Source organism: Lepus europaeus, chromosome 13, assembly GCF_033115175.1.
Source record: "Lepus europaeus isolate LE1 chromosome 13, mLepTim1.pri, whole genome shotgun sequence".
Lineage (NCBI taxonomy): Eukaryota > Metazoa > Chordata > Mammalia > Lagomorpha > Leporidae > Lepus > Lepus europaeus.
The window spans coordinates 46,763,468-46,787,017 of NC_084839.1; the positions used below are offsets into that span (position 1 = coordinate 46,763,468).

Below are 23,550 nucleotides of genomic sequence, written 5' to 3' on the forward strand. Positions count from 1 at the left end.
ACCAGATCTTTAAATGGCTAATTCCTTGCACATCAGATCACTGCTCATATTTCAGACAGCCCTGCTCAGGTGGATGTTGTGGCATGGTGGGTCGCCACCTGCATCATCCTCATTCCATATAAGAGAGCTAGTTCCAGTCCTGGCCATTCCACTTCTGATACAGCTTCTTGGTAGTGTGTCTGGGAAGAGCCACATGATGGCTCAAGTACTTGAGTTTCTGCCACCCACGTGGGAGACCTGGATAAAGTTCCTGGATCCTCACTTCAGCCTGGTCCAGCCCTGGCTATTGCAGCCATTTGGGGAGTGAAACATAGGATAGAAGAACTTTCTATTACTCTGCCTATCAGATAAATAAGTAAAGCTCAAAAAATAGTCTTCTCTCTCCTCTAGTTATTCTGTATTTACTAACCAGTTCATTTTTTTTTAAATTTAGCATTTCTCACTTGTTTGTATAGTATTGTCTGTATTTGCCTTTAGAATACAAGTGTCTTGAGGTCAATGACCAGTCTCTCATGTTCATTGATTTATCAACATTGAGTGCCCAGTAAACAATGTACAGTTGAAGCTGTATAAATATTTATTGGATTAATGATTTCATTTGATAATGAAGTTATATAAAAGAGCTTATTTCTATTTGTATACCAAGCTGACATAAATGCTCACCGAAGAAATTATGTATTCTGCCTAGTATAAGTACAATCTAATTTTGGTAATATATGTGAACTAAGTATCTAATAAATCTTACTTTGAAAGACACAATTTGATAGAAAAAATATACTATTCTCTTAAAATTCAATTGTTCTAATCATATCGCATATTTTTCCATTTAGATAAAAGTTTCCCATATGTAAGCTATATTGCAAATACAGAAGTTACTGGAGACATCTAAATATTAGTTGCTCAAGAACTAATTAAAATATGATTGTAAATTGGCAATAAACTCTAGAAAACTGTTTCTTGTGTAATCTTTAAAATAAATCTGATTTTCACTTTTTGTTTACCCAACTAATAGCCAAATATAGTCCACAGTTGTAAAGCAATAAATATCTGGATAAAAGTTGGAAAACCATTTGCAATTGTTCAATGATGTTGTTACCACACAGATAAGGTAATGGCAAAGTTAGCTTCCTCTTTCTATTTTACTCTGTACAGCAAGTCTCTACTTACTATTCAATAATATTTTAAAGTAATCTCATACTCTTTTATTAAAAGTAGCTAAATTTGACTAAAATCTAAGAAAGGCACATGCTTTTAGAAATATAGATGGCTGGCAATGGGTCATCAATATAGTATGAAATGCAACCCCGAGTGGAGAAATAATTAGAACCATTGGCCTTGATCCTTCTCCAAAAGGCTGCAGGAATAAAATAACACAGTAAAGTAATAAACCTTGAGTGCCCCTGACTGCCATTTTATACCATTCTCAATGTGAAAATAACTTACTGATAAATGAAAACTGAAAGCCTAAATGATTGTTCATAATTAGAGTTAATGTTTAATCAGACAAGAAATGGAAAATGCACAAAGTTGTAGTCTAGAGTTGCCAAAAAGTTGGCAGACAGCATTCTGACATTTTGAAGGTTAAGGTATTTTGCTGTACCCTTTAATGTTAGTAAAATTATTTTATCTGTTAGAACATAAATGAGTCTTAAAATGGGCTAATTCCAAATTCTTCTTAGTTGAGGTAGCAGGGTGGGTACAAAAACAGTTTCAACTTTGTCTTCTATATCTCCTTCTTCCTTGTCATTAAGTTTGATAAATTTGCTTTACTGCATTATTCCTTGTCGCAGGTCTAAAGTGTACACCTGTGCTCAGTTTTGCCGAAAGGCAGTCACATATTGTGATCAACGATGAAAATCAGACAGCAAGCCAAATTATATTGCTCTGACATCTGTCCCTCCATCTGTTCTAACAAACAAGTATAAAGTAGACTTCTGATTATGCCAATGCTCTTATTTTACACATAACTAAGAATAATTTCTACATGATCAAGTCTCCACAAATTCTCAGTTTTATAAAAGAAAAAGCAGAAGGGTAGGTTCTATATTTAATTTGTATTAATTAAGAATTATTTTTATGTTACTATTCCTGATATGATCGAAACCCATAAAATAAAATACTATCTTTCTAGTTTCTAATGGCAAGTTTTCTGTTTGTTCTTATAAACCCTGTGCTTTTTTAAAGCAGGATGAAAATTCCCCATAATTGCAGCATCACTTCTCATGCTGCACTGTCCAGGATTTGAACACAGTTTTTAATTACTTTGCATAATTATCTTCATAAGTCATCAATTTTTGCTCAATAATAAAACAACGTTTCAAGTGTAACTTGTAAAAATATGTAAAGACTTAATCAATTCTTACATGATCAACAGCTGATGTACATGGAGGAAAATCCACAAACTATTTTCTTCTGGATTGGAAACTAAGAGGTTTGGGCATGATCTTGTTAACTGAACTAGGACATAGCTGGGAACAGGACAGAAGCCAAGTTTTGTGATATTAAGTATGACAATCATCCCACATCTTCTCTGCTCTCAAGAGGTGCCAAAATATGAGTAGGGAAATTAATCTTGAAGAGCAAAGTCTACCCTAGTCCAGAAACAAGAACCACATTTTAAAAATGACCATTTTTCTCCTCAATACCGATCCAACCAAGAGACAAAGAAATCTGCAGAAATTTTCAGCCACCTGTCAGACAAAAATGTATACTGAATCCCAGGGATGAAGTTTGCTATTAAATTCTCTTTGCAATTCTGCATATGTTTGCCACCCCTCTTCTAATTATTACAAAGTATATATATTCCCCTTCCCTCATTCTGGCTCAGAAAGTGCTACAATTTCTATTTTTGCTTTTGCCATATGCAGTAGCAGAATATTGCCACAGGGTGGTACACCATGCATATTTAACTGAATGCTTTTGTATTTCAAGTGACAGTTGAGTTACGCCCTTTTCCACCATCACTTAATCAGGGAGCATCAGAATAACTGGCGGCTCCACAAGAGATTAAAATTAAAACAAAATCTTAAATCATGCAGATTTGCTAATCTCCTATTATGCTCAACTACATTGTACCTTGCAAGCATTAACACTTTTCCATCCCTTTGTTAATTTCCAAAACCAAACTAAAGAAACTGTAATTAGGAAGAAAAATCGAAAGAGGAAGTTTGTAATGAATATGTGCCACACAAACCAAACTACAGAAATGGCTAAACTCTAATGACAATTCATAGGAACTGCAATTAGGTGTGATCTGAAGGAGAATGAGTATATATCAATGTGATAAAATATTGACCTATCTGTTGAGCGAACTGTATGCCACAGAATAGCAATAGCATTTGGGGAGGTAACTGAATAACATGTTATACTATCAATATATTATCACATATTAATGTTAATTATAGACCTAAAAGCCAATGCATATTCCTGTTTTGAACCATAATCACATTTCAATTTTTGGTTTTATACAATAACTCCATATTGTTTAAGATGTTTTAGATTAAGTGAATTAAACTATTTCAGGAAGAAGTAACAAACAACTAAACATGTGTGACTGAAAAAAAAGAAACCATGTAATATGTGCTAATAATGCAAAGACAATGTAATAACTCATGAATTATTTTTCATATTGATTTTCAGTTCCATTGTAGAAAATAAGTGACCATGGATGCAGTGACTAAAGCATTTATGTGAAACACTGGGTCGATGGAGGGACAAGCTTGGAACTATTTGTCCTGCTATTTCTTCTGTTAGCCTAGTGTGCAGATCAGCTGTGACTGCTCTCACACTCTGGTCTTCCTTTTAAACCTTATTCTTCTCCTTCTAATGGAGGAGGAAAAGAGGAAGAGACACTTGTTCAGATCTTCAATAGATACTGCTAAGCCTTAATATCAAATAGGTAAATGAATCTTCTGTGATTGGTTAGACCTCAGCCAAAGGCAAGTACCTTTGAAATTATGGTACATTTCTGAAAATGCTGTGGCACCGTAGATGATTTAAAGTCAGCTTACTTTTCTGAGAGGATTTTTCTTCTTGAGTAAGCTGACTGAAGTGAAATGAGCAGGCTAGCTTAAATCTCACCCAATAGTGTCAAGGAAGTTGCAACTTACGGCTTAGCTGGCCTCAAATACTATGTCTTGGCATAGATATTAGCACTGGAGGTCACAGATATGTCTAATGCATGCCTTTTTTTTTTTTTTAAACTGGCTCGTGTCCTGAACTTAAAAATTGGTCAAAAGTGACAGTATACATGCTAAGCTCATATCCTGGAAGATAATAGAGACCTAAATTTCTATTTTGCAATATATGTAGAGAGCTGTGTTGTCCCACAATCAGGCCCTTTGGAAATCAGTATGGGATCATCAGTAATCCATGCCAGGTATGGCTGCTAAGCTTGCAGAGTTTACTTCAGCAGAGTACACATTATATTTCAATGGTTAGTTCAGGCTCAAGGTCAACATTTAATATACTTTTCATCTTGGGGAGGTGGCCCCTTGGATTTTGGAATCCTACCTCTTTCACAGGACCTGCCAAGATAGCCTGTTCCGGAACAATCACAGACATATCTGTTCCACCCATCCCTGCACATGCCATTGTTTTTGCAAGGGTTGCTAAGGCACGGTTTTGCTGTTTCCCTTGAGCAGGAGGGCTTCACTCCAGCAGTGCTCTGAACTTCAGCCATTTGCCGGATATCTTTGCTCTGGCCATCAATGAACAAATCCCTGATGCAGCCCACGTAGCCATAGTTGAGCAGAGCAGTCCACACCTCGGTGGGGAAGACAAGGCCAGCCTTATTCTCTGGCAAGCCCCCCAAGTATAGCTCATCATCGAGGTCCAGAATCTCACTCTCTCCAGGAGCAGTGTAGGGCGTGCGCAGTGTGTTGACAGAAATGGTACCTGTTGCAAGACAAGAGGAGGAGAGGTCTTTACAGTGCACAACATGTTCTAATTATCTGCCTCTCTCTTTTCATCTGCTTAAGTGTTCTTGGGGGCCAACATTCCTCCTTATTCCTCCTGTACTTGGTGTCTGAAGCTTCACAGTGGAATTAAGAACTTGTGGAATTAAATAACCTTCAAAATAAAACAGACTGTGACTAAAATAGATTCATTTGGCCTTGAGAATGAAAAATAAAGTATACAGGCAGACAACAAAAATAAAAAATTGGTATTCTATATCACTTTCTCCAATACAGTCAGAATCCTTTGGGTAAGTGCTTGTTTTGAAAGCTGGTATGCATCTGCAAGCCAAGGAAAGATAATGTGTGTTCCCATCTTTAAGTGACTTGATGGCTTTCAGCACAATCATTTGACAAATTTCCTATGTCAAAAACTAACTTCCACACTCCTAGATGTATCAATCTATTGATCTGCATGCTTTTAGTTTCCTTATCTATAACATGGGCATAATAACATGACCTACTTCTTAGGGCTGCTGTACTGAATAAAATAAACCAGTGTCTGATTCATAATAAACACTGCATAAACGCTCAGTACTATACTTTAGTGAAAGGATTAGGTAGAATCAGTTGCTTATTTCTTTAAAACCCAAATCATTTCCTATGTAAATGAACATGGTTTATTTTCCTCACTCCAAATGTAAGGAGAACAAACCACTGCTTTATAAAGATGCAGGAATCCAGGACCCAAGTATGAGATGAACAAGAATTCATCTACGTAAGATTATTTAATGTTCAAGTGAAATACTTGTAGAATTCATGGAAAAAAAAGAAAAAAAAACTTAGAGATTAGAAACACATTCCTGATCAAAACTTTTACCTACAAGATTTCAAACTGTTCATGGGAAATACATATTATGAAATAACAATGCATGAACTTCAAAAATTTTTGCACCAAAATAAACTTATCTTCTAATTCCATTTTCCACAAACTTTTAGAAGTCAGCTTCTATATTGTCCAATTACCAAAAATTCTATCAATATTCTCTCTCCAGAAAGACATACAAAAATGCAAATGTGATACAGGACACCATATGGACCCATTAGCACGTTATCCCAGATTTATTTTTCAAGACTAAATCATAAGGCAGAAGAGGAGGAGTCTGATGAGAGAGAAAGGATTTGGAAAGGCTCGATGTCATGCTAGGTCACTGGCATAGAGCCTCAGGAACTTAGGAGAAAGCTGGAAACAGAAGGTGGGTTACAGAAGTGAGGGCGAAAGAGGGAAAATAATGTGGACAGGCGTGGGTAGCACAGGCAGGTTAGTCAGGAGTGGGTAGCAGAGGCAGGCTAGTGGCTTCATGGAATACCCAAGACTCACAGCAAGTAAAAGCACAGGACCAACCATGGACACAGGGTTGCCGGCCCCTCCACTATGCCAAGGAGTATTGGGAATCCCACCAGAAGAGCCTGCTTCCATCTGTGCAGCATAATGGGATCTGTCTTTGTGAAGGAGGAGGACATGGAAGACACTCACAGAGACTATCCAGGCAGCCAAGTCATTACAAGGATACTTGTTTCTCTAGACTTTCACAGAAAGAAATGGAAAAAGCTCCTGGGGAGAAACACTCAAAGGCGTTGCTATCTTGGCCTTCCATGAGGGAGCAGAAAGGGGAAAGACAGACTATTCATTTCTACTGTTCCTATTGGTGCAAATATCTAGAAGAAAACTCTCCCTTATGATCATAGGCAGACCATAAAATCTTGCTTAGAAAAATAATGATGTCATTTTGGGGAAATGAAATATATAATATTGAGGGAGAATGGTGATTGCTTTCTTTCAAATAGAAAGATCATTACATGCATTTTTTAAAGAATTGTTTTGTGTATAGCACTGTCCAAAACATTCTAAGAAATAAATTAACAGATGATACCTATACTCTGAAGCAGTTAAGGAAATTTGAAAATGCTGAGGAAAGAATATCATGACAGCAGGAAAGCTGGGTATTTTAAAAACCACACATGTCTATGGAAAGCAAAGGACTTGGTGTAATTAATGCAATGACTTGGATTTTAAGACAAAAGAGATGATTTACTCTGTTTTCCAATTCTTTCAAGAAAGCTTCCTTACAACAGGGTAATTTTTGAGGATTTGATTAATTGAATATACACTGTGGAGCAGATTTTTTTAGAAGATACAAAGCTTTGTAAGTGAACAATGGCAAATATTATAAGAGTGGGAATATATTAACATATATATATAATGTTTTCATAATTTCTACTTTTCAAAAAATTCATGGAACAAACTTGATTCAGCTTAGAAGAAAAGGAAACACTGGGAAAACTATAGTGTCCTGATTCCAGATGACACATGAGGATGCTTGGAGGATTCTTGCGATGATGGAATTCTTTGGCTTCTACAACATGGACCCTTCTCAGTCTCCTGCACTGAGTTTCCATAGATGGTTTACTGTGTCTACACTCTTGGGAGCAAAACTGCTGCCAGCTATTTCAGACAATCATTCAAGAACAGCTTGATGGTGAGGATGGAGTGACTGGGACTCCTGCTTTTTTATTTATCGGGTGTTAGCACCAGCTCAAACAAGGTACTCTATGAAATACAGGTATGTTTTCTGAATGAACTGATTGACAGGCTCAGAGTAAGATACTCAGTATAATTTCATCAGCAGTTTTCTGAGCACAATTCATAAAGTCAGACTACAGCTTTCACATAGCTCAGTGCATACTTAAACTCACACAGAAACAAAAATTTAACACAAAAAATATTTAACTGTTCTGCCTCTGAGGCACTCTGGTATTTTCTCTCTTACAGTAGTATTTTGTTAAAACAAATTTGGAGCATTGAGTAGATTTCAGAATCAACTAACAAGCAGAAACCCATAGTTCAAGAAACATTTTGTGGGGCCCACGCTGTGGTGCAGCACATAAAGTGACGCCAGCATCCCATATGAGTTTGAGTCCTGGCTGCTCCACTTCTGATCCAGCTCCCTGCTAACAGCCTGGGAAAACAGCAGAAGATGCTCGGGTTTCTGAGCCCATTTGGGAGACCCAGAAGAAGTTCCTGGCTTCTGGCACTGGCCTGATCCAGCCCTAGCCATTGTGGCCATTTAGGGAGTGAAGCAGCAGACTGAAGATTGATCTCTCTTTATCTCTCTCCCTCTCCTCTCCCTCCTTCTGTAACTCTGCCTTTTGAATGAATAAAATATTTTTTTTGGATAGGCAGAGTTAGACAGTGAGAGACAGAGACAGAGAGAAAGATCTCCCTTCCGTTGATTCACCCCCCAAATGGCCCCTACGGCTGGTGCACTGTGCCAATCTGAAGCCAAGAACCAGGTGCTTCCTCCTGGTCTCCCATGCAGGTGCAGGGCCCACACACTTGGGCCATCCTCCACTGCCTTCCTGGGCCACAGCAGAGAGCTGGACTGGAAGAGGAGCAACTGGGACAGAATCCGGTGCCCCAACCAGGACTAGAACCAGCACTGCAGGCAGAGGATTAGCCTAGTGAGCCACAGCGCCGGCCATAAAATAAATCTTTAAAAGACAATATTTTGTAAGAGGTGGGTATTCAGCCAGTGACTGAGATGCCTACATCAGAGGGCCTGGATTTGAGCCCCAGCTCCACTCCTAATTCCCTCCTCCTCCTGTGCACCTGTGATGCACGAGTGGGTGGGTCTCTGTCACCATGGGATCCATGAACTGAATTACTGTTTCCTGGGCTTCAGCCTGGCAGTGGTGGAAATCTGAGGAACTCCCAGTGAGACAGGGAACTCTGTTTGTCTGCCTCTCTGACTCTTAAACAACATTTTAAAGAAATAAATAAAAATTTTAAAAAGAAACATTGGTTGGGAAGTTACTATTATAAAGGATGTTTCTCCCATAGCTCATTATTACCCGTTTGTGAAACAGTTCTAGAGTTCTCATGGAAAGAAGAGGAAACACAATATAGAAGAAAAAGAGAAAGGAATATAATCCTAACTTGAACCTAAATATAATGCAAGAAGTGCTAGAACTTTAAGTCTAAATTCTAAATGATTCAAAGTTTAGGAGACACATTGGGCAAATGCATGCATTACATATTATTTATTGGAATATTCTACAAACATGTAAAATGGAATGAAGGAAATATGACTGCAAATCAAGGACTATTCACATATGCACTTGTATTTTATAAAGTATTTGTAAAAAAAAGGGATGGTAAATGATACGAAAGAGTAGCACTTAATTTAAGTGGTAATCAAAACACTTTCATATTTTGAAATTTACAGGTAAAAATTACTAGAAACAATAATCAAATCTTACTAGTGAAATAGATATTTGTATTTTACCCCATGCATGCAATAAATATCCTGAAATGTAACTATTTATAAGGGATTTGAATATCAAATTTTCTTAATGTTTTAGTATCAATATGAATGAAAGGACTTACTTACCTAAGCAAAAGAGTTATCATAAAATCTGAATTAGTTTGAATCAATTTAATACACACATATGAGCATATGAGCACAGTGAATTTTAAATATTAAGGTTCCCAAGTGCTCATTTCATTATAATTGAGTTATAAAGGCAGTGGTTCCAAAAGAACACATCAAATTAATATTTAAAACTTCTTCATTGATAAAGACAATTGAGTAACTGCCATAGCTACACACACAAATCATATGAGGAGCATAAATTTGGAAATAAAATTTAAAGATGAAAAATCTGGATATATTAGTGGTTCATCCTTCTATTGTTTATTCAGTAACCATGAATAACAATATGTTCCCTTTGTAATACACACAACCCTTTTCATGTTCTCAGTAGTGCATCCAACTCATCTATCCAACCCTTTTCCACTATAATTATACAACTATAATTATATCTGATACTTCTGATAAATGAAATATATATTTTTAAATAAACTCTGTTATATCTGATCTGTTAAAATATGTGGATAAAAGTCAATTGAGGAATCTTCAAAAGGCTCATGGAAAATGTGTTTTATGAAAAGATCATGGATTTCAGACTTATTTTAACTAAAACTCTTTTAATTCCATTTCCCATGAACATTTTGAAGTGCCTTCATCTTTGGGGACTTCTTTAGACTCAATGAAAAGTACCACACTACATTTTACTTTTTATAGAAATGAAATTACAGCCAAAATTGAGTTTGTATGACTATGGTTTTTATAATTTAATGTATAAACATTATATTATGTTTACTTCTAAGTCTGTTTTTATGGCATATGCAAAAATAAACAAAGTTGAGAAGCAGATAAGGTAATATTTAAGAATATTTATAAGCAAAAATAGTAAGCTAACCTTTCATGTACAATTTTTTATAAAGGTGAAAACGCAGTTAAAAAACAGCTCTTATTTATAAAGTTGAAATCTACTTGACAATTTGGTGTGGTATTTATAATTTGCTAGTTTGCATTGTTTTTTCTGTCCAGTTTTTCTTATCTGGTCTACTTCCATTAGATTAGTTTATAGGGTGAAAAGAGCATGGAGTAAAAATGAGATCTAAAACAAGTTAATTTGGTTTCAGGTGTTAAAGTCCTAGAAAAGTTTAAATTACTAGGAAAGGAGGAATGGAAGATATTGTGCTGGGATGGGAAATTTTTTCTCTTGGTGAAATGAAAGCATTTTCATATTCTCGCTCTTCAACCAAGTAGCTGGCAAGAATCATCAAGTCATGGATTTCATAGAGCGGGTTAACCTGTTGCTTGGGCTGTCTGCGAGAGTCCAGCACGCACCTCTGATCTAACTTCCTGCTTTTGCACAACCTGGGTGGCAGCAAATGATGGGTTAAATACTTGTTTCCCTGCCACACTATAGGAGACCCTGATGGAGCTCCTGGTTTTTCCATCCCTGGCTATTATGAGCATTTGGGCAGTGAACCAGCAGCTGGGAGAACATCTTTCTCGCCCTCTTTTCTCTCTCTCTCTCTCTCTCTGTCTCTCTCTCTCTCTCTCATCTCTCTCTCTTTCTCATTTAAATGAATAAATAACTTTAAAAATCAAGTGCTGTGGCGTAGCAGGTAAAGCCACCACCTGCAATGCCAGCATCCCATATGAGTGCCAGTTTGTGTCCTGGCTACTTCACTCTGACCCAGCTCCCTGCTAATGGCCTGGGAAAAGTAGCAGAATATGGTCCAATTCATTGGACCCCTGAACCCATGTGGGAGACCCAGATGAAGCTCCTGTTTCCTGGCTTCAGCCTTGGCCAGCCCTGGTCATTGTGACCATCTATGGAGTCAACCTGCAGATGGGAACTTCTCTAGCTTTATCTCTGTAACTCTGACTTTCAAATACATAAATAAATCTTTTTTAAAAATGTAAAAAACAATAAGTGCATTAGGCCTCAATGTGGCTCTTATAAAAAAATGAAGGAATTGAGATGATTCCTAATGTTCTTTTTTGAATAAAAAGTTACAAATTACTGCTTAAATAATAATTTAAGTTCATCATCCAAAATTCTGCTTTGCTGCTTTCCATACCAAAAGATCAGATTCCATGAAGTTACAAATTTGTCAAATTCCTATTCTAATGTCAAAGCCAAACTCAGTTAAATGGCATAATATAATTGATAAAAGCAGAATGCGGGGGCCAGTACTGTGGCACGGTGGGTTAAACCATCACCTGCAGTCTAGCATCCCATACAGATGCTACTTTGAGTCCTGGATGCTATACTTTCGATTCAGCTCCCTACCATTGGCCTGGGAAAGCAGCAGAGGATAGACCAAGCTTTTGGGCCCCTGCCCAGATGAGAGACCCTGATGAAGCTCCTGGTTCCTGGTTTGGGCCTGGCCCAGCCCTTTTGTTGTGACCATCTGGGGAGTAGACCAGCAGATGGGAAGATATCTGTCTCTGATCTCTCCCTCTCTCTGTGTGACTCTGCCTTTCAAACAAATAAAATAAATATTTGAAAAATGGCATACAATATTGATAATATAGTAGATGTAAAATATATAAACTTTCATATAATAGTAAAAAAACAAATATTAACAATGATAATTTTGTGGTAGTAGGACTATGAGTGGTTAGTTTTGTAAAATTTTCTGTATCCTTTCTGTAAAAACAATGGCATGAATTAGGCTTATAAAAGGAACTGAAACAAATTATTCAAAAACAAAAGAAAAATAATATCTTATCCTGTCTTTCTGTTTAATTCTAATTTCTGCATGGTTGGATTCTCTTGTAATCTGGGAACTTCGAGATTTAAACCAATAGATGAAGGAACAAATTTTGAACAAAATTTCAAAGTTTGATAATATCTAGTATTGCCAACAGTGAGGAAAAAAGAGTGTTTTAATACTATATATAAGAAAGTAAATTGAAAGAGCCGTTAATAAAACTAACCTGTCCTTTCCTTTCAAAATTAAAAACAAAATTAATGCAGCAATTGCAATTTCAGAATCTATGCTACAGAAATTCTGATCAATATACACAATTATATCATGTAAAAAGATATTGTAAATTAATTTAAAGCAGCATATTTTTATAAAGTGAATTCTCATTGATAGATGGAATGATTAAGTAAATACTAGAATGTTCCTTCTAAGGGAAATATGATGTCCATGTTAAAAAAATGACATAGAAAATCTTTCTGTAAGTATTTTGTCAGCCAATAATTGGGAAAATATGATCTTGTTTAGATAAATGAGAACTTGGAATTTGTCAATATCAAATTATTTTAGTGTTTACCTATGGAGAAAGTAGTGACTTGTGAGCAAAATGTGTAGCAAAGGCACATATTTTTTTTAACTCAACATTTTCATGAATAGCATGGATTTATACAAGTACTAAAGGCATGTCATTTATCACATACACGACAAACACACATACACATTCATACTAACCCCTATATATTTATACTTTAAAAATTATCATACACAATGCTGGGAATTTGTAAATATTGAGCAGGTAACATTTTGCAGCGATTGAAATTTGCTTTTAGATGTTCCTAGCATTCCACAATGAGGGTGGCTGAGGCTGGATGGGGTTGGGGACCTGCCAATCTCCTGCAGGTGCAACTGATAACTCAGTCCAGGATCCGTCCCTTACCCAGACAAGCCCCAAAATGAGATGCAGTAGTTATGCAGGGTGAGGTTTAATTTCCTAGGGTTTGATTGATATTTACCAAACCCATAGACCAATGCATAAAATAAGAATGCCAAGTTGTTATTTCCCTGTGAGAAATTACTTATCACAGGACATAGAATATTTCTCGTTTAGCTCTGCCAATATGGGGTGCCAATTTTTAATCAAATATTTGTTCATCTATGATGAGAAATTTAACTGTTATAGAAACCAGTATGTTCTATTGTGCATAATAGTTTTATTTTCTCTTTCCATTGCAATGAGGTTTAACATGGGAGCTAACTCTTAATCCAATGAGTGGGTAACATGGGTTCTGAACAAAGCGAGTACATGAATAAGGAAATATATAGTAATACTGGCTGATGGTTTGACATCATCTCAATTAAGCTGACATGCCTCCATCACTACAGGGAGGATGAACAGGAAATAGTCAGAAGGATATTGGCCCCTGTGACTTTGTTTGCTTTGGCCATGCTCATAAATTTGATTTTTTACAAGCCTGGGGGCTTAGTGAAGGTGCCTCTGTGAAGTTCCACTCTGAATATTAGCCTCTGAATTCATAAGTCTCCAAAATCAATCTTGTTAAATTGATAGTCTTCAGTAAAAATGAGTTTATAACATCATATCAAACAGCCTGAAAAGTATGTCCATACTATAATTGCAATGATATACAATATATGTGCATGTTAACAAAGAATTAAAGAAAACGTAGAAAAATAATTTGAGTTTGGGGAAGATGATATATGAATTTTCTCAATGTATGTTCATAATAAATAAACATAAACATTAATAAAAAGTATAAAAATTTTATGCAAAATTGACCCTAACTAGTCATTTAGTAAAATGACTGGTAAATTACTAAAGAGAAATTTTAATATTTCCCTTGATGAGTTAGTGGTTTATGGGTATGGACACAAAATAAAAGTGTTTATAACATTGAAATGTACTTAAAATTATCTTAATGTATGCAATAGGCTACTAGGTAAAGGCTTGGGTGGAGCGTTTGTAGTCAAAGGATAAGTTAAAATCAAGATCTAAGCAGAGAAATCGTTTTAATGGCTGTTCAAGTACAACTAAAAGTGTGGTGATTCATGAATGGTATACACCGAAATCAGTGCTGGTAATAGATAGCTAGAATGTGCTGTTCACATCAAACAGTGATTACTATAAACCTCTAATTATGTGCTCTAGAGTATGCCTTTCCCACTGTAATTTCTAGTTCTTAAACTGGAACTCTGTGACTTCAATTCAAATCTCAACGGCTGCTTAGCTGTTAAGTGTAGGCTTGCCCATGAATAACCGCTGATACAATCTGCTGTGCCCTGCTGTACACAAGCAATATTTGACAAGAATAATGAGTTTTTTCTTTGATTTCAATGTGTAATGATGGTTTGCCAGAAAAAAAAAAGTGATTGGCAGTTTGCTATAAAAATACTTGAGAGGATACCCTTGACTGAGTCAAAGAGTTTAACACAAATTTAAACAGTATTTGTGTTTCAAGAAAACAGTTATTAACCTCATCCTAATTGTAGTGAAATTCATACATTAGCTAAATACCTAGGCAGCTGTTTAGTGTTAGGGTTGGGACCAAGGGAATGAGAAAAGGGAAGTCTGAAAAAAGAGGAAGGGCTTCTAGGGAAACATTCAGCTCTATGTCTTGCAAAATTTGCAGAGTAAGGGGCCTCTTCAATCAAATGTACTAAATCAACTTAGGTATCAGTGCTCTGTTGATAGAGCTAAGCTATCCAATGAAGATATCAACTTTTTGCAGCACTTAAATCACCGATTCTGAGCCACTAAATCACACCTGCCCTTTGTATGGTTTCTCCTTTGCCAGCGTAGGAGCACGATTTGAAATCAGCATTGATGGTTCATTCTACTTGGCTTCCTGTATCACCGCTCATAGATTAAGCAGCCATTGGAAGAGGCTACATTGTTTGTGGAGAACAGCTCTGGCTAAACAGTATTAATCAAAGTGTGGTCATTAGAGTGCCTCTTTCTTACCCATTAGAAATAACTCCAAATGATTGATTTTCCTGAAAATGGGGAAGTTCTAGAAAAAAGTGCAGAAATGAAAACATCATTTCTTATTGAATAAGGGTTCACAAACCCCTTTTAGAGAACAAAAAACCAAAGGTGAGGCCACAGTCAGGATGGACTGCATGGCAACTGTTTCCTAGGTGCTACCATGCTGACTGTGGCTATATATCCCAGTTCTCAGAAGGGACTTACATCCTTCATTCCTGATTAACTTCCTTCTAGCAACATGTTTGTCAAGTGATATAAGGAGCTTATGAACAAATAGGAAGAGGAGTCCTATTATCATAAAAGCTTTTCAGTTATGTACCAGGTTTACACATTTCTTTATTTTCTCAATGCATTGTTTGGAGGATGGCACCTGTTATCCTACACTGTATAAACTGCTTTTAAGGAAATAAGGCAATTTAAACAAATTTTTTTCAATTAAAAAAGTTGCATTACAACTAAAAGAGTGCTATTGCTCTTTAAGTGCAAAAGCTATAATACTATTTATACAGCATTAGGGGTTATTTTGCACTGTAGTATGTTTTGTTCTTATCTAAATATCTATTGAGCAACTGTTATCAAGGACTATGGATATAAAAATAAATAACATACTCCCTCTTATAATGGTTTCTTTTATAAACCACTTAAGGAATATTAAAATTCAATTGCATAAGTTTTTTTGATGTTCAACAGCATCCACCAAATGTGGTTTTAGCCCTATCTCTTATCAAGATAGCAAACTTTGACACAAATAGCCATAATTACTAGGGTCACCCAATATTGTCAGTGGCAGAGTCACTCTCAGTTATAGGTTCCCCTACTACAACAATAGAGTAATGTGGTTATTTATTTTTTAAATTTTCAGATGTGTATTTCAGACAAAATAGATATTACCATCATTAACCATGAGCCAGAAAACAGTCCACGTTGCCCTCTTGTCACTGAATTGTCATTTGTCCACATTATATGAAAAATGATTTTCATATAGCCTCTGAATATAGATTTGAAAATGGTTAAAATTAATTATTTTCTGAAATTCCATGTTTCTTGGTTTTAACTGAGCTTTGAACCTTAGTATTTCACTGACCCAAACCAGAAATATCCTTTAAGCAGAAGGTTCCTTTATATCAAACTAATGCAGCGTGCAAATATAGAACTTAATTAAAATACTATATATGAAAAATTAACAAGTACAGTTATTAAAATTACATTAAACTCCCTTGAGCTAGGCCAATATGAGTTCTCTTTTTTTTCTATTTAGTAAAGGGCAGAATTTGGCTTAGTGAATGAGCTTTGATTCTATATTGTTTGTTCTAATTCACAAATTTGAAATTTTAATCACATAAAAGTAGTTTATCATCTAAATGCCACCAAGCATATTAACTTAATCTTTCTATTGGATTTCAACAAATATTTCATGCTTTATTTTCTTTCTTACATGTACTTAACATTTTTTTTTTTTAGAATTTGCTTATGTTCTTCCCATTCAGAACTGAGCTTTCAAAATAAGGTACATATTGCCGGCGCTGTGGCATAGCAGGTTAATGCTCTGGCCTGAAGCGCCTGTATCCCATATGGGCGCTGGTTCAAGACCCAGCTGCTCCAGTTCCTAACTAGCTCTCTGCTATAGCCTGGGAAGGCAAAAGAGGATGGCCCAAGTCCTTGGGCCCCTGCACCCACGTGGGAGACCCAGATGAAGCCCCTAGCTCCTGGCTTTGGATCGGTACAGTTCTGGCCATTGCGGCAAATTGGGGAGTGAATCAGCAGATGGAAGACCTCTCTCTTTCTCTCTCTGTGTAACTCTGACTTTCAAATAAATAAATAAATCTTAAAAAAAAATAAAGTACATATTATCTAATTTTGATATTCTCCATTAGATTACAGAGCAGTTAATAAACTATGGTAATTTTTGAAGACCTTAAACAGAAGGCCAGCGCCGTGACTTAACGGGCTAATCCTCTGCCTTGCGGCGCCGGCACACCAGGTTCTAATCCTGGTTGGGGCGCTGGATTCTATTCCAGTTGCCCCTCTTCCACGCCAGCTCTTTGCTGTGGCCCGGGAAGGCAGTGGAGGATGGCCCAAGTCCTTGGGCCCTGCACCTGCATGGGAGACCAGGAGAAGCACCTGGCTCCTGGCTTCGGATCAGGGAGATGTGCCGGCCACAGCAGCCATTGGAGGGTGAACCAACGGCAAAAAGGAAGACCTTTCTCTCTGTCTCTCTCTCTCTCACTATTCATTCTGCCTGTCCAAAAAAAAAAAAAGACCTTAAACAGAAAACAGTGGATTTTTTTCAGCTTGAAGATTAAGTTATTTATCTGGTAACACTTATTTCTTATCAAGGACTTCACTGAAATAATCAAATTAACAATGTGTTTTGTGTATAGGTTTGTGATGTGTGTGCATATATAAGTATATTAGTGCATAGACATAAGGAAACACAGATAAACACATGCACACATATAGACATTCACATAGAAAAATGACTAAGAAGATATAACCATTGTCATTGCTGACAAATAACAGATGAATATCATTTGCTTTTGTTTTTCTTTGTATATTCTTTCTATATTCTAAGTTTCTTTCTATTCTCTTGTATTTTCTAAAAACTAGGTATTGCCATTTATTACTTCCATATCATTAGAGAATGCCTCCATATTAGTTGATTAAAGGCAAATGATCTGAAATTTGGTATTATTTGCTATTTAGAATGTCCCCCAAATGCTGACTTAATCTGCTGTCTTCACCTTTAAATAATAAAATGTGATATAAAATATTATTTTTTGAAAGTCATTTTCAAAATTTTATTTTAGACATATCTTGTCAAGTATATCTAAGTACCAGCTTAGACTATGCTTCCAACCATTTTTAAATTGTTTGAAAGCTCTTAAGTAGTAAATTAACTATCAAGTCAGAGAAAGGCAGGAGGGAGCCAAAGAGAAACATTCTATTACTGTGTTGCATTTCCATCAAGGAACACTTCTCAACTTAAATCAGAAAAAATTAAAGATACCAAATTGCTAGTAGAGCTCCTAGATCTCTTCAGGAAAATGAGGAGATTTAGGGGTCTAAGTTTCCAGAGAGGTGTGAATCAGAAACAGAATCTCCAAGATATGGGAGAGATTAGAGCAATGGTTCCTGACCTTCCTTCTATTATTCTTTACCCTCACTCCATGTTCTCTTCCAGGTTGGAGCACTTTATTTCCTCATTTCTTTGGCTGAAAAAGACATTTATGGGAAGGTAAAAACAGTCTTCTTGACTGCTAAAGAGAACAACACCAATAATACAAAACACAGATAACAGGGAAATAGAAAAGAGTTCCTCTGCAGAGAAAGATGAAGTAAACGGTGGCAAGAGGATCCAAGGAAGGAGGGTTTGGGAAGGCAAGCTTAACCCAGGATCTCAGCATGGCCCCTCCGAATAGGATGCTAACCACAGATTACTGGGTCTGAAAGAAAGACCAACTGTCACCTGGTCTACAGTTTCCAAACCTGGCTGATCAACAGTCATTTGGAGTTTTGTACAGATGAAGAATCCTTGGCCACATCATTGTTGATCCACCTCACTGCGTTTGGGATTAGTCTTTCACAAACTGTGGTATCAGACGTGAAGAAAACTTTGCTTGCAAAAATATCCTGGCTATGTTTATACTGTTCTTCTTCTTCTTCTTCTTCTTTTTTTACAGGCAGAGTTAGTAAGATAGAGAGACAGAGAGAAAGGTCTTCCTTCCATTGGTTCACCCCCCAAATGGCCGCCACGGCTGGCATGATGCGCTGATCCGAAGCCAGGAGCCTGGTGCTTCTCCTGGTCTCCCATGGGGTGCAGGGCCCAAGCACTTGGACCATCCTCCACTGCACTCCCGGGCCACAGCAGAGAGCTGGACTGGAAGAAGAGCAACTGGGACAGAACTGGCGCCCCAACTGGAACTAGAACCCAGGGTGCCAGTGCCGCAGGCAGAGGATTAGCCAAGTGAGCCGCGGCACCAGCCTATACTGCTCTTTAGTGTAAAATGCAGAATGGATGTTACCGTATTTAAGCAAGTGAGGGAGTGTTGGAGGGAAAGGAGGAGAGGTCCAAACTGTCTTCTAATATACAAAGATTACTTGATGTATAATGAGAAGAGTCAGTGCAAGGGAGCACTGAGTTAACAGAGTAGAAGAAGTACTATGTAAGGGCTGGTGTTGTGGCTCATCAAGTTAAGTGGTTGCTGTAGACTTGGGCACCCGATATGCTAGTATTCGTTCAAATCCTGGCTGTACTTCTTCCAATCCAGCCTGCTGGTAATGTGCCTGGGAAGGCAGCAGATCCAAGTGCTTGGGCCCCTGACACTCATGTGGGAGATCAGGATGGAGCTGCTGGCTCCTGGGTCAGACCTCACCATTGTGGATATTTGTGAAGTGAACCAGCAGAAGAAAGCGCTCTCTCTCTCGCTCTCTCTCTCTTTTACTACCTGTATCTCTCCCTCTCTCTCTGTGTGTGTGCATGTGTCTTGCTCAGCCTTTTAAATAAGATAAATAAATCTTTAAAGAAAAAAAGGAATTTGATTTAGCTGTGTACATAAACATATTTCTCTGTCTCTGTCACCTTCTCCTTCTCTTATTCTCTCCCTGCAAATGTTTTTTCCTTCTCTCCCTCCCCCCTTCCTTTCAGGATTCAAACACATGCCACTTCCTCTACCAGAATGATCATTTAGCTCCAAAGATCACAGTAGTCCAACTCTAAGCTCCCACAGCCACTCCCAAATATTGGTGGGTAACTTCCTCATGGAAACCTTCCTTACCATCCTTCCTGTTCACAGGGACACAGTGCTGCAAGGAAGCCAGAGGAATGGATTCCTGCTAGAATTCCAAATAACTTTCATCAGAAGGGGAAACTGTTTGGAAGTCAGCTTAGTTTTGCCCCTGTGCTGATTAAAGTGTTTTCAATACTATGGATCTACCCTATATAAAAGAATATTGTATCAAACTAAAGACTTTTTTTTTTTTTGACAGACAGAGTGGATAGTGAGAGAGAGAGACAGAGAGAAAGGTCTTCCTTTTTGCCGTTGGTTCACCCTCCAATGGCCGCTGTGGCCAGCACATCTCGCTGATCCGAAGCCAGGAGCCAGGTGCTTCTCCTGATCTCCCATGTGGATGCAGGGCCCAAGGACTTGGGCCATCCTCCACTGCCTTCCCGGGCCATAGCAGAGAGCTGGCCTGGAAGAGGGGCAACTGGGATAGAATCCGGCGCCCCAACTGGGACTAGAACCTGCTGTGCTGGCGCCGCAAGGCAGAGGATTAGCCTGTTAAGCCATGGCACTGGCCTCAAACTAAAGACTTTATGTATGGATAGTTGTAACTGTTTTCATATTTTGGGTTTGCCACTTCAGACACCTCAAAATATCCAAAAACATAGGAGGGAACTGGGAATGGAAGAACTCTGAGTTTTGTCATTTGATATTCAAGATAAAATTTTGTGCAAGATTTGGCACTTGATTATCCAGTAAATGTTCACTTCAGAAGCCATTCTAGATGCCATTTGAACACTTGTGGCTTGATGCTCGACTATGATGATTAATTAGTTCCATCCGATTTTTATATATCAAACAGAAATAACAAAACAAATTCTACATAAAAGAGTTACAGAAAATATTTTAATATGTTTTGGTTTAATTCTTAGATATGGCATGGAATGGGGGGATAGTCTAGTAGACAAACAGCATAAAAAATGATAAATTACCTGACCGTCCGTCTCTCTGGAAATCCACATGATACCATTCTCCATCATTCACTTTCTTCTGCAGGGCTTTTATTTTTATTGTACCAGACCCCATGTCCAGGAGGAGGTAGAGGTGACCATCCAGCATCTCAATAGCAAAGAAGTCAACTTTTATCATCTGTGGGTGCTTGGCATCTTTCTGATGTCTTGGCTTCCCATGGCTAAATAGGATGAGGCCATTTGGCTCTGTTGTGCGAAAATCAAATGATATGGAGCCTGTTTTCTTTGCATTCCATTTAGGCAAAGAGATGAAAGACTCTGGGGTTTCAAAGGTTATTGGGTCTAAAGTTGCAACATTCTCACATTTAAATGCCACCACTCCATGGATCTTCATCTTAGGATCTCCTTGTTTGGCAAGTCGAGACAATTCCAGCCGTACATCATTATTTTTATATACAACCTGTGGGCAGAGGACAGCAGTGAGAAACTAGACTTCATATTTTCATATCTGGAATTGTCATCAGCTCATGCAAATTCCAAGTACATCATGAAAAGTACTTAGCTAATCTGTCAGGATAAAGACAGAATTTTCTCAGGAATACAAAATTTAAGTTTCATGTCATCAAACAGTAACCATACCAATTCTATTCAAATGTGGACAAACTGCATATAAATAACTCAAATAAATTAAATAAATCTTTATAAAGCTTTCATTATTGTCTAAACTAGCATGTAAAGACTTGAATTTAATATTTTTATATAACAGTACCTTAAAATATAGGAACTCTTCTATAGTCTATATATCCACTGTGCATATTTGATTTGTAAAGTAATTGAAACAAGTTGAGATATAATACAATCTAAAATTTACACAAAAATTAACTATAGGATACGTCAAAAGTTCATGGAAAATGTAATTAAAGTTTATCTTATGCAAAAAATTTTTGAAATCTATATTTTCATAAATATTTTTCATGAACTTTTTGAAGACCCCTCATATATGGTGCAGAAGCTCTGTCTTGCCCTGCCCTACATTACTGACTGGTTGAATTTGCTTAAGTAATGTAGAGCTCCCAAGTGTAGAATTCATGTTCACTCTAAATCAATGTGTACCATTGGTGTTCCATTTAAATATTAATTTATACAATGCCAAGTAAAGGTTGTCCTGCGCTTTCATCTTCCAAGTCGCTTCCTCTAAAGTAACTGGGCAATTCTCATGGCTTGACTCCAGATAACACATAGGGCAAATTCACTAGCAGGGCTCAAAACATTATGCATCTGCCATAGCTTCATGTTAATAAATTCATAGGTATTTTGATATAAGAATAAATAGAAACTATCTCATCTTTTTCAACTTTTTAACTGTATACAAAAATGAATACAATGAATGTTCACATTTCTGAAATACACAAGTTATGCTGACTTAATGGCGAATTAGTTATCTATGTCAATACAACTATAAATTCTTGAGAAGAGACTCAAAACTGCACAGCAGCCAACACTGACATGTTCTAAATTCATTTATTCACATAGAAAAATGTATTTACATAATACAAAATATAAGTCAATCTATATATGATTGATTAGTGCTATGATGTCAACTACATCAACAGAGCAATGTTCTTTCCAAACCCTGCCAACTGTAACACCACTGTGGCTGATGAGCTCCCTTATATGATTGGTTAATGGGTGCTTCATTTTTCACAGTGATGAAGAGTGCAAGTTCTGGTATTAGAGTCCCCAGGTTCAGACCCAAGTTGCAGCATTACTTAACTGTGTGTTTCTCTAAGTCTTATCTTTCTACTCTGCAGTGAGAAAATACTTCACATGCTGGTTGTAATAATTAAATAAGAAATTATGTCTAAGTCAGAAAATTTACATGAAGAAAATCAACCCATTACTAAGCACATTATTTTAATGTCAACTACATCAAACTATATGAAAATAAATACCATCGTCTCTTTATCACCATCTAATAGAGATAGTTTAGTTCTAAATTATTCCATTATATGAAAACATCTAGAAATTAAAACCACACACATAATTGGTTTTCATCCTTGATTTGCACCAACTAAATAAGTTGCATTTTCCCAATGCTGGGTCTGGGGTTTCAGTTTATCTGTATCTTGAAGAAGGATTATTATAAAGAACAGAATATTCTTTATTCTTTGAATAAATATGTACAATGGTTTAACAAGCATCTTTTGACAACAAAAGAAGAGAAAATGAACTTAAGCAGTAACAAAAAGGAATTACATTAATTCTTAAGAATACTTTCCTGAAAAGAGAAAGCACTATTAAGCCTTCAGAAAATTGATTTAGGATTGCCTTTCTTTGGAGATTTTAGAAGTGGAGAAAATGCTTTTCATGGATGATTTTACAAGTTTTATAATTTCTCACCATTTCATTCACGTTACCAACACTATAATTTGTTTCATTTTTCTTGGTGATTTATATATTACATATTTAGAGATTCATTGGACATAGGCATTGATCAGGAATGACTATTTCTGACCAAATGATACAGATGTTTCTGTTGATCAATGTTAACAAGTCACTTGTGCAATCTATGTTTGATAGAATTGAATGATATGAAGAAATGAATGTATTATCTAGTAATTCTAACTACAAAGTTGAGGAATGTGGAGTTAGTGTAATTATTTCAGTGAGAAATATATAAACTTTGAGAGAATTGGCGATTCCAGAACATGTAGAAAAAATTGGGAATAACCCCTTGGTCATATTGCTTAGGGTTAGGTATGTACCCTCCTCCCTTCTGCCCTCCTTACCCCCATACACACCCTAGGAAATCAATCTGTATCAGATTCTAATC

The 23,550-nt window shown here is 36.8% G+C and overlaps 1 protein-coding gene across 5 annotated transcripts in view; it reads right to left on the reverse strand.

Moving 5' to 3' along the window:
- Positions 1-23,550, reverse strand: part of NRXN1 (neurexin 1) — a 1,232,227-nt gene that overhangs the window by 679,906 nt on the left and 528,771 nt on the right. For all 5 annotated transcript variants that reach the window (XM_062209424.1, XM_062209423.1, XM_062209422.1 and 2 more), the window contains 2 exons: positions 20,739-21,177; positions 4,513-4,896 (listed from right to left, as the gene is read on the reverse strand). In XM_062209424.1, the coding sequence (XP_062065408.1) occupies positions 4,513-4,896; positions 20,739-21,177 (823 nt within the window). The remainder of the gene's footprint in view (positions 1-4,512; positions 4,897-20,738; positions 21,178-23,550) is intronic.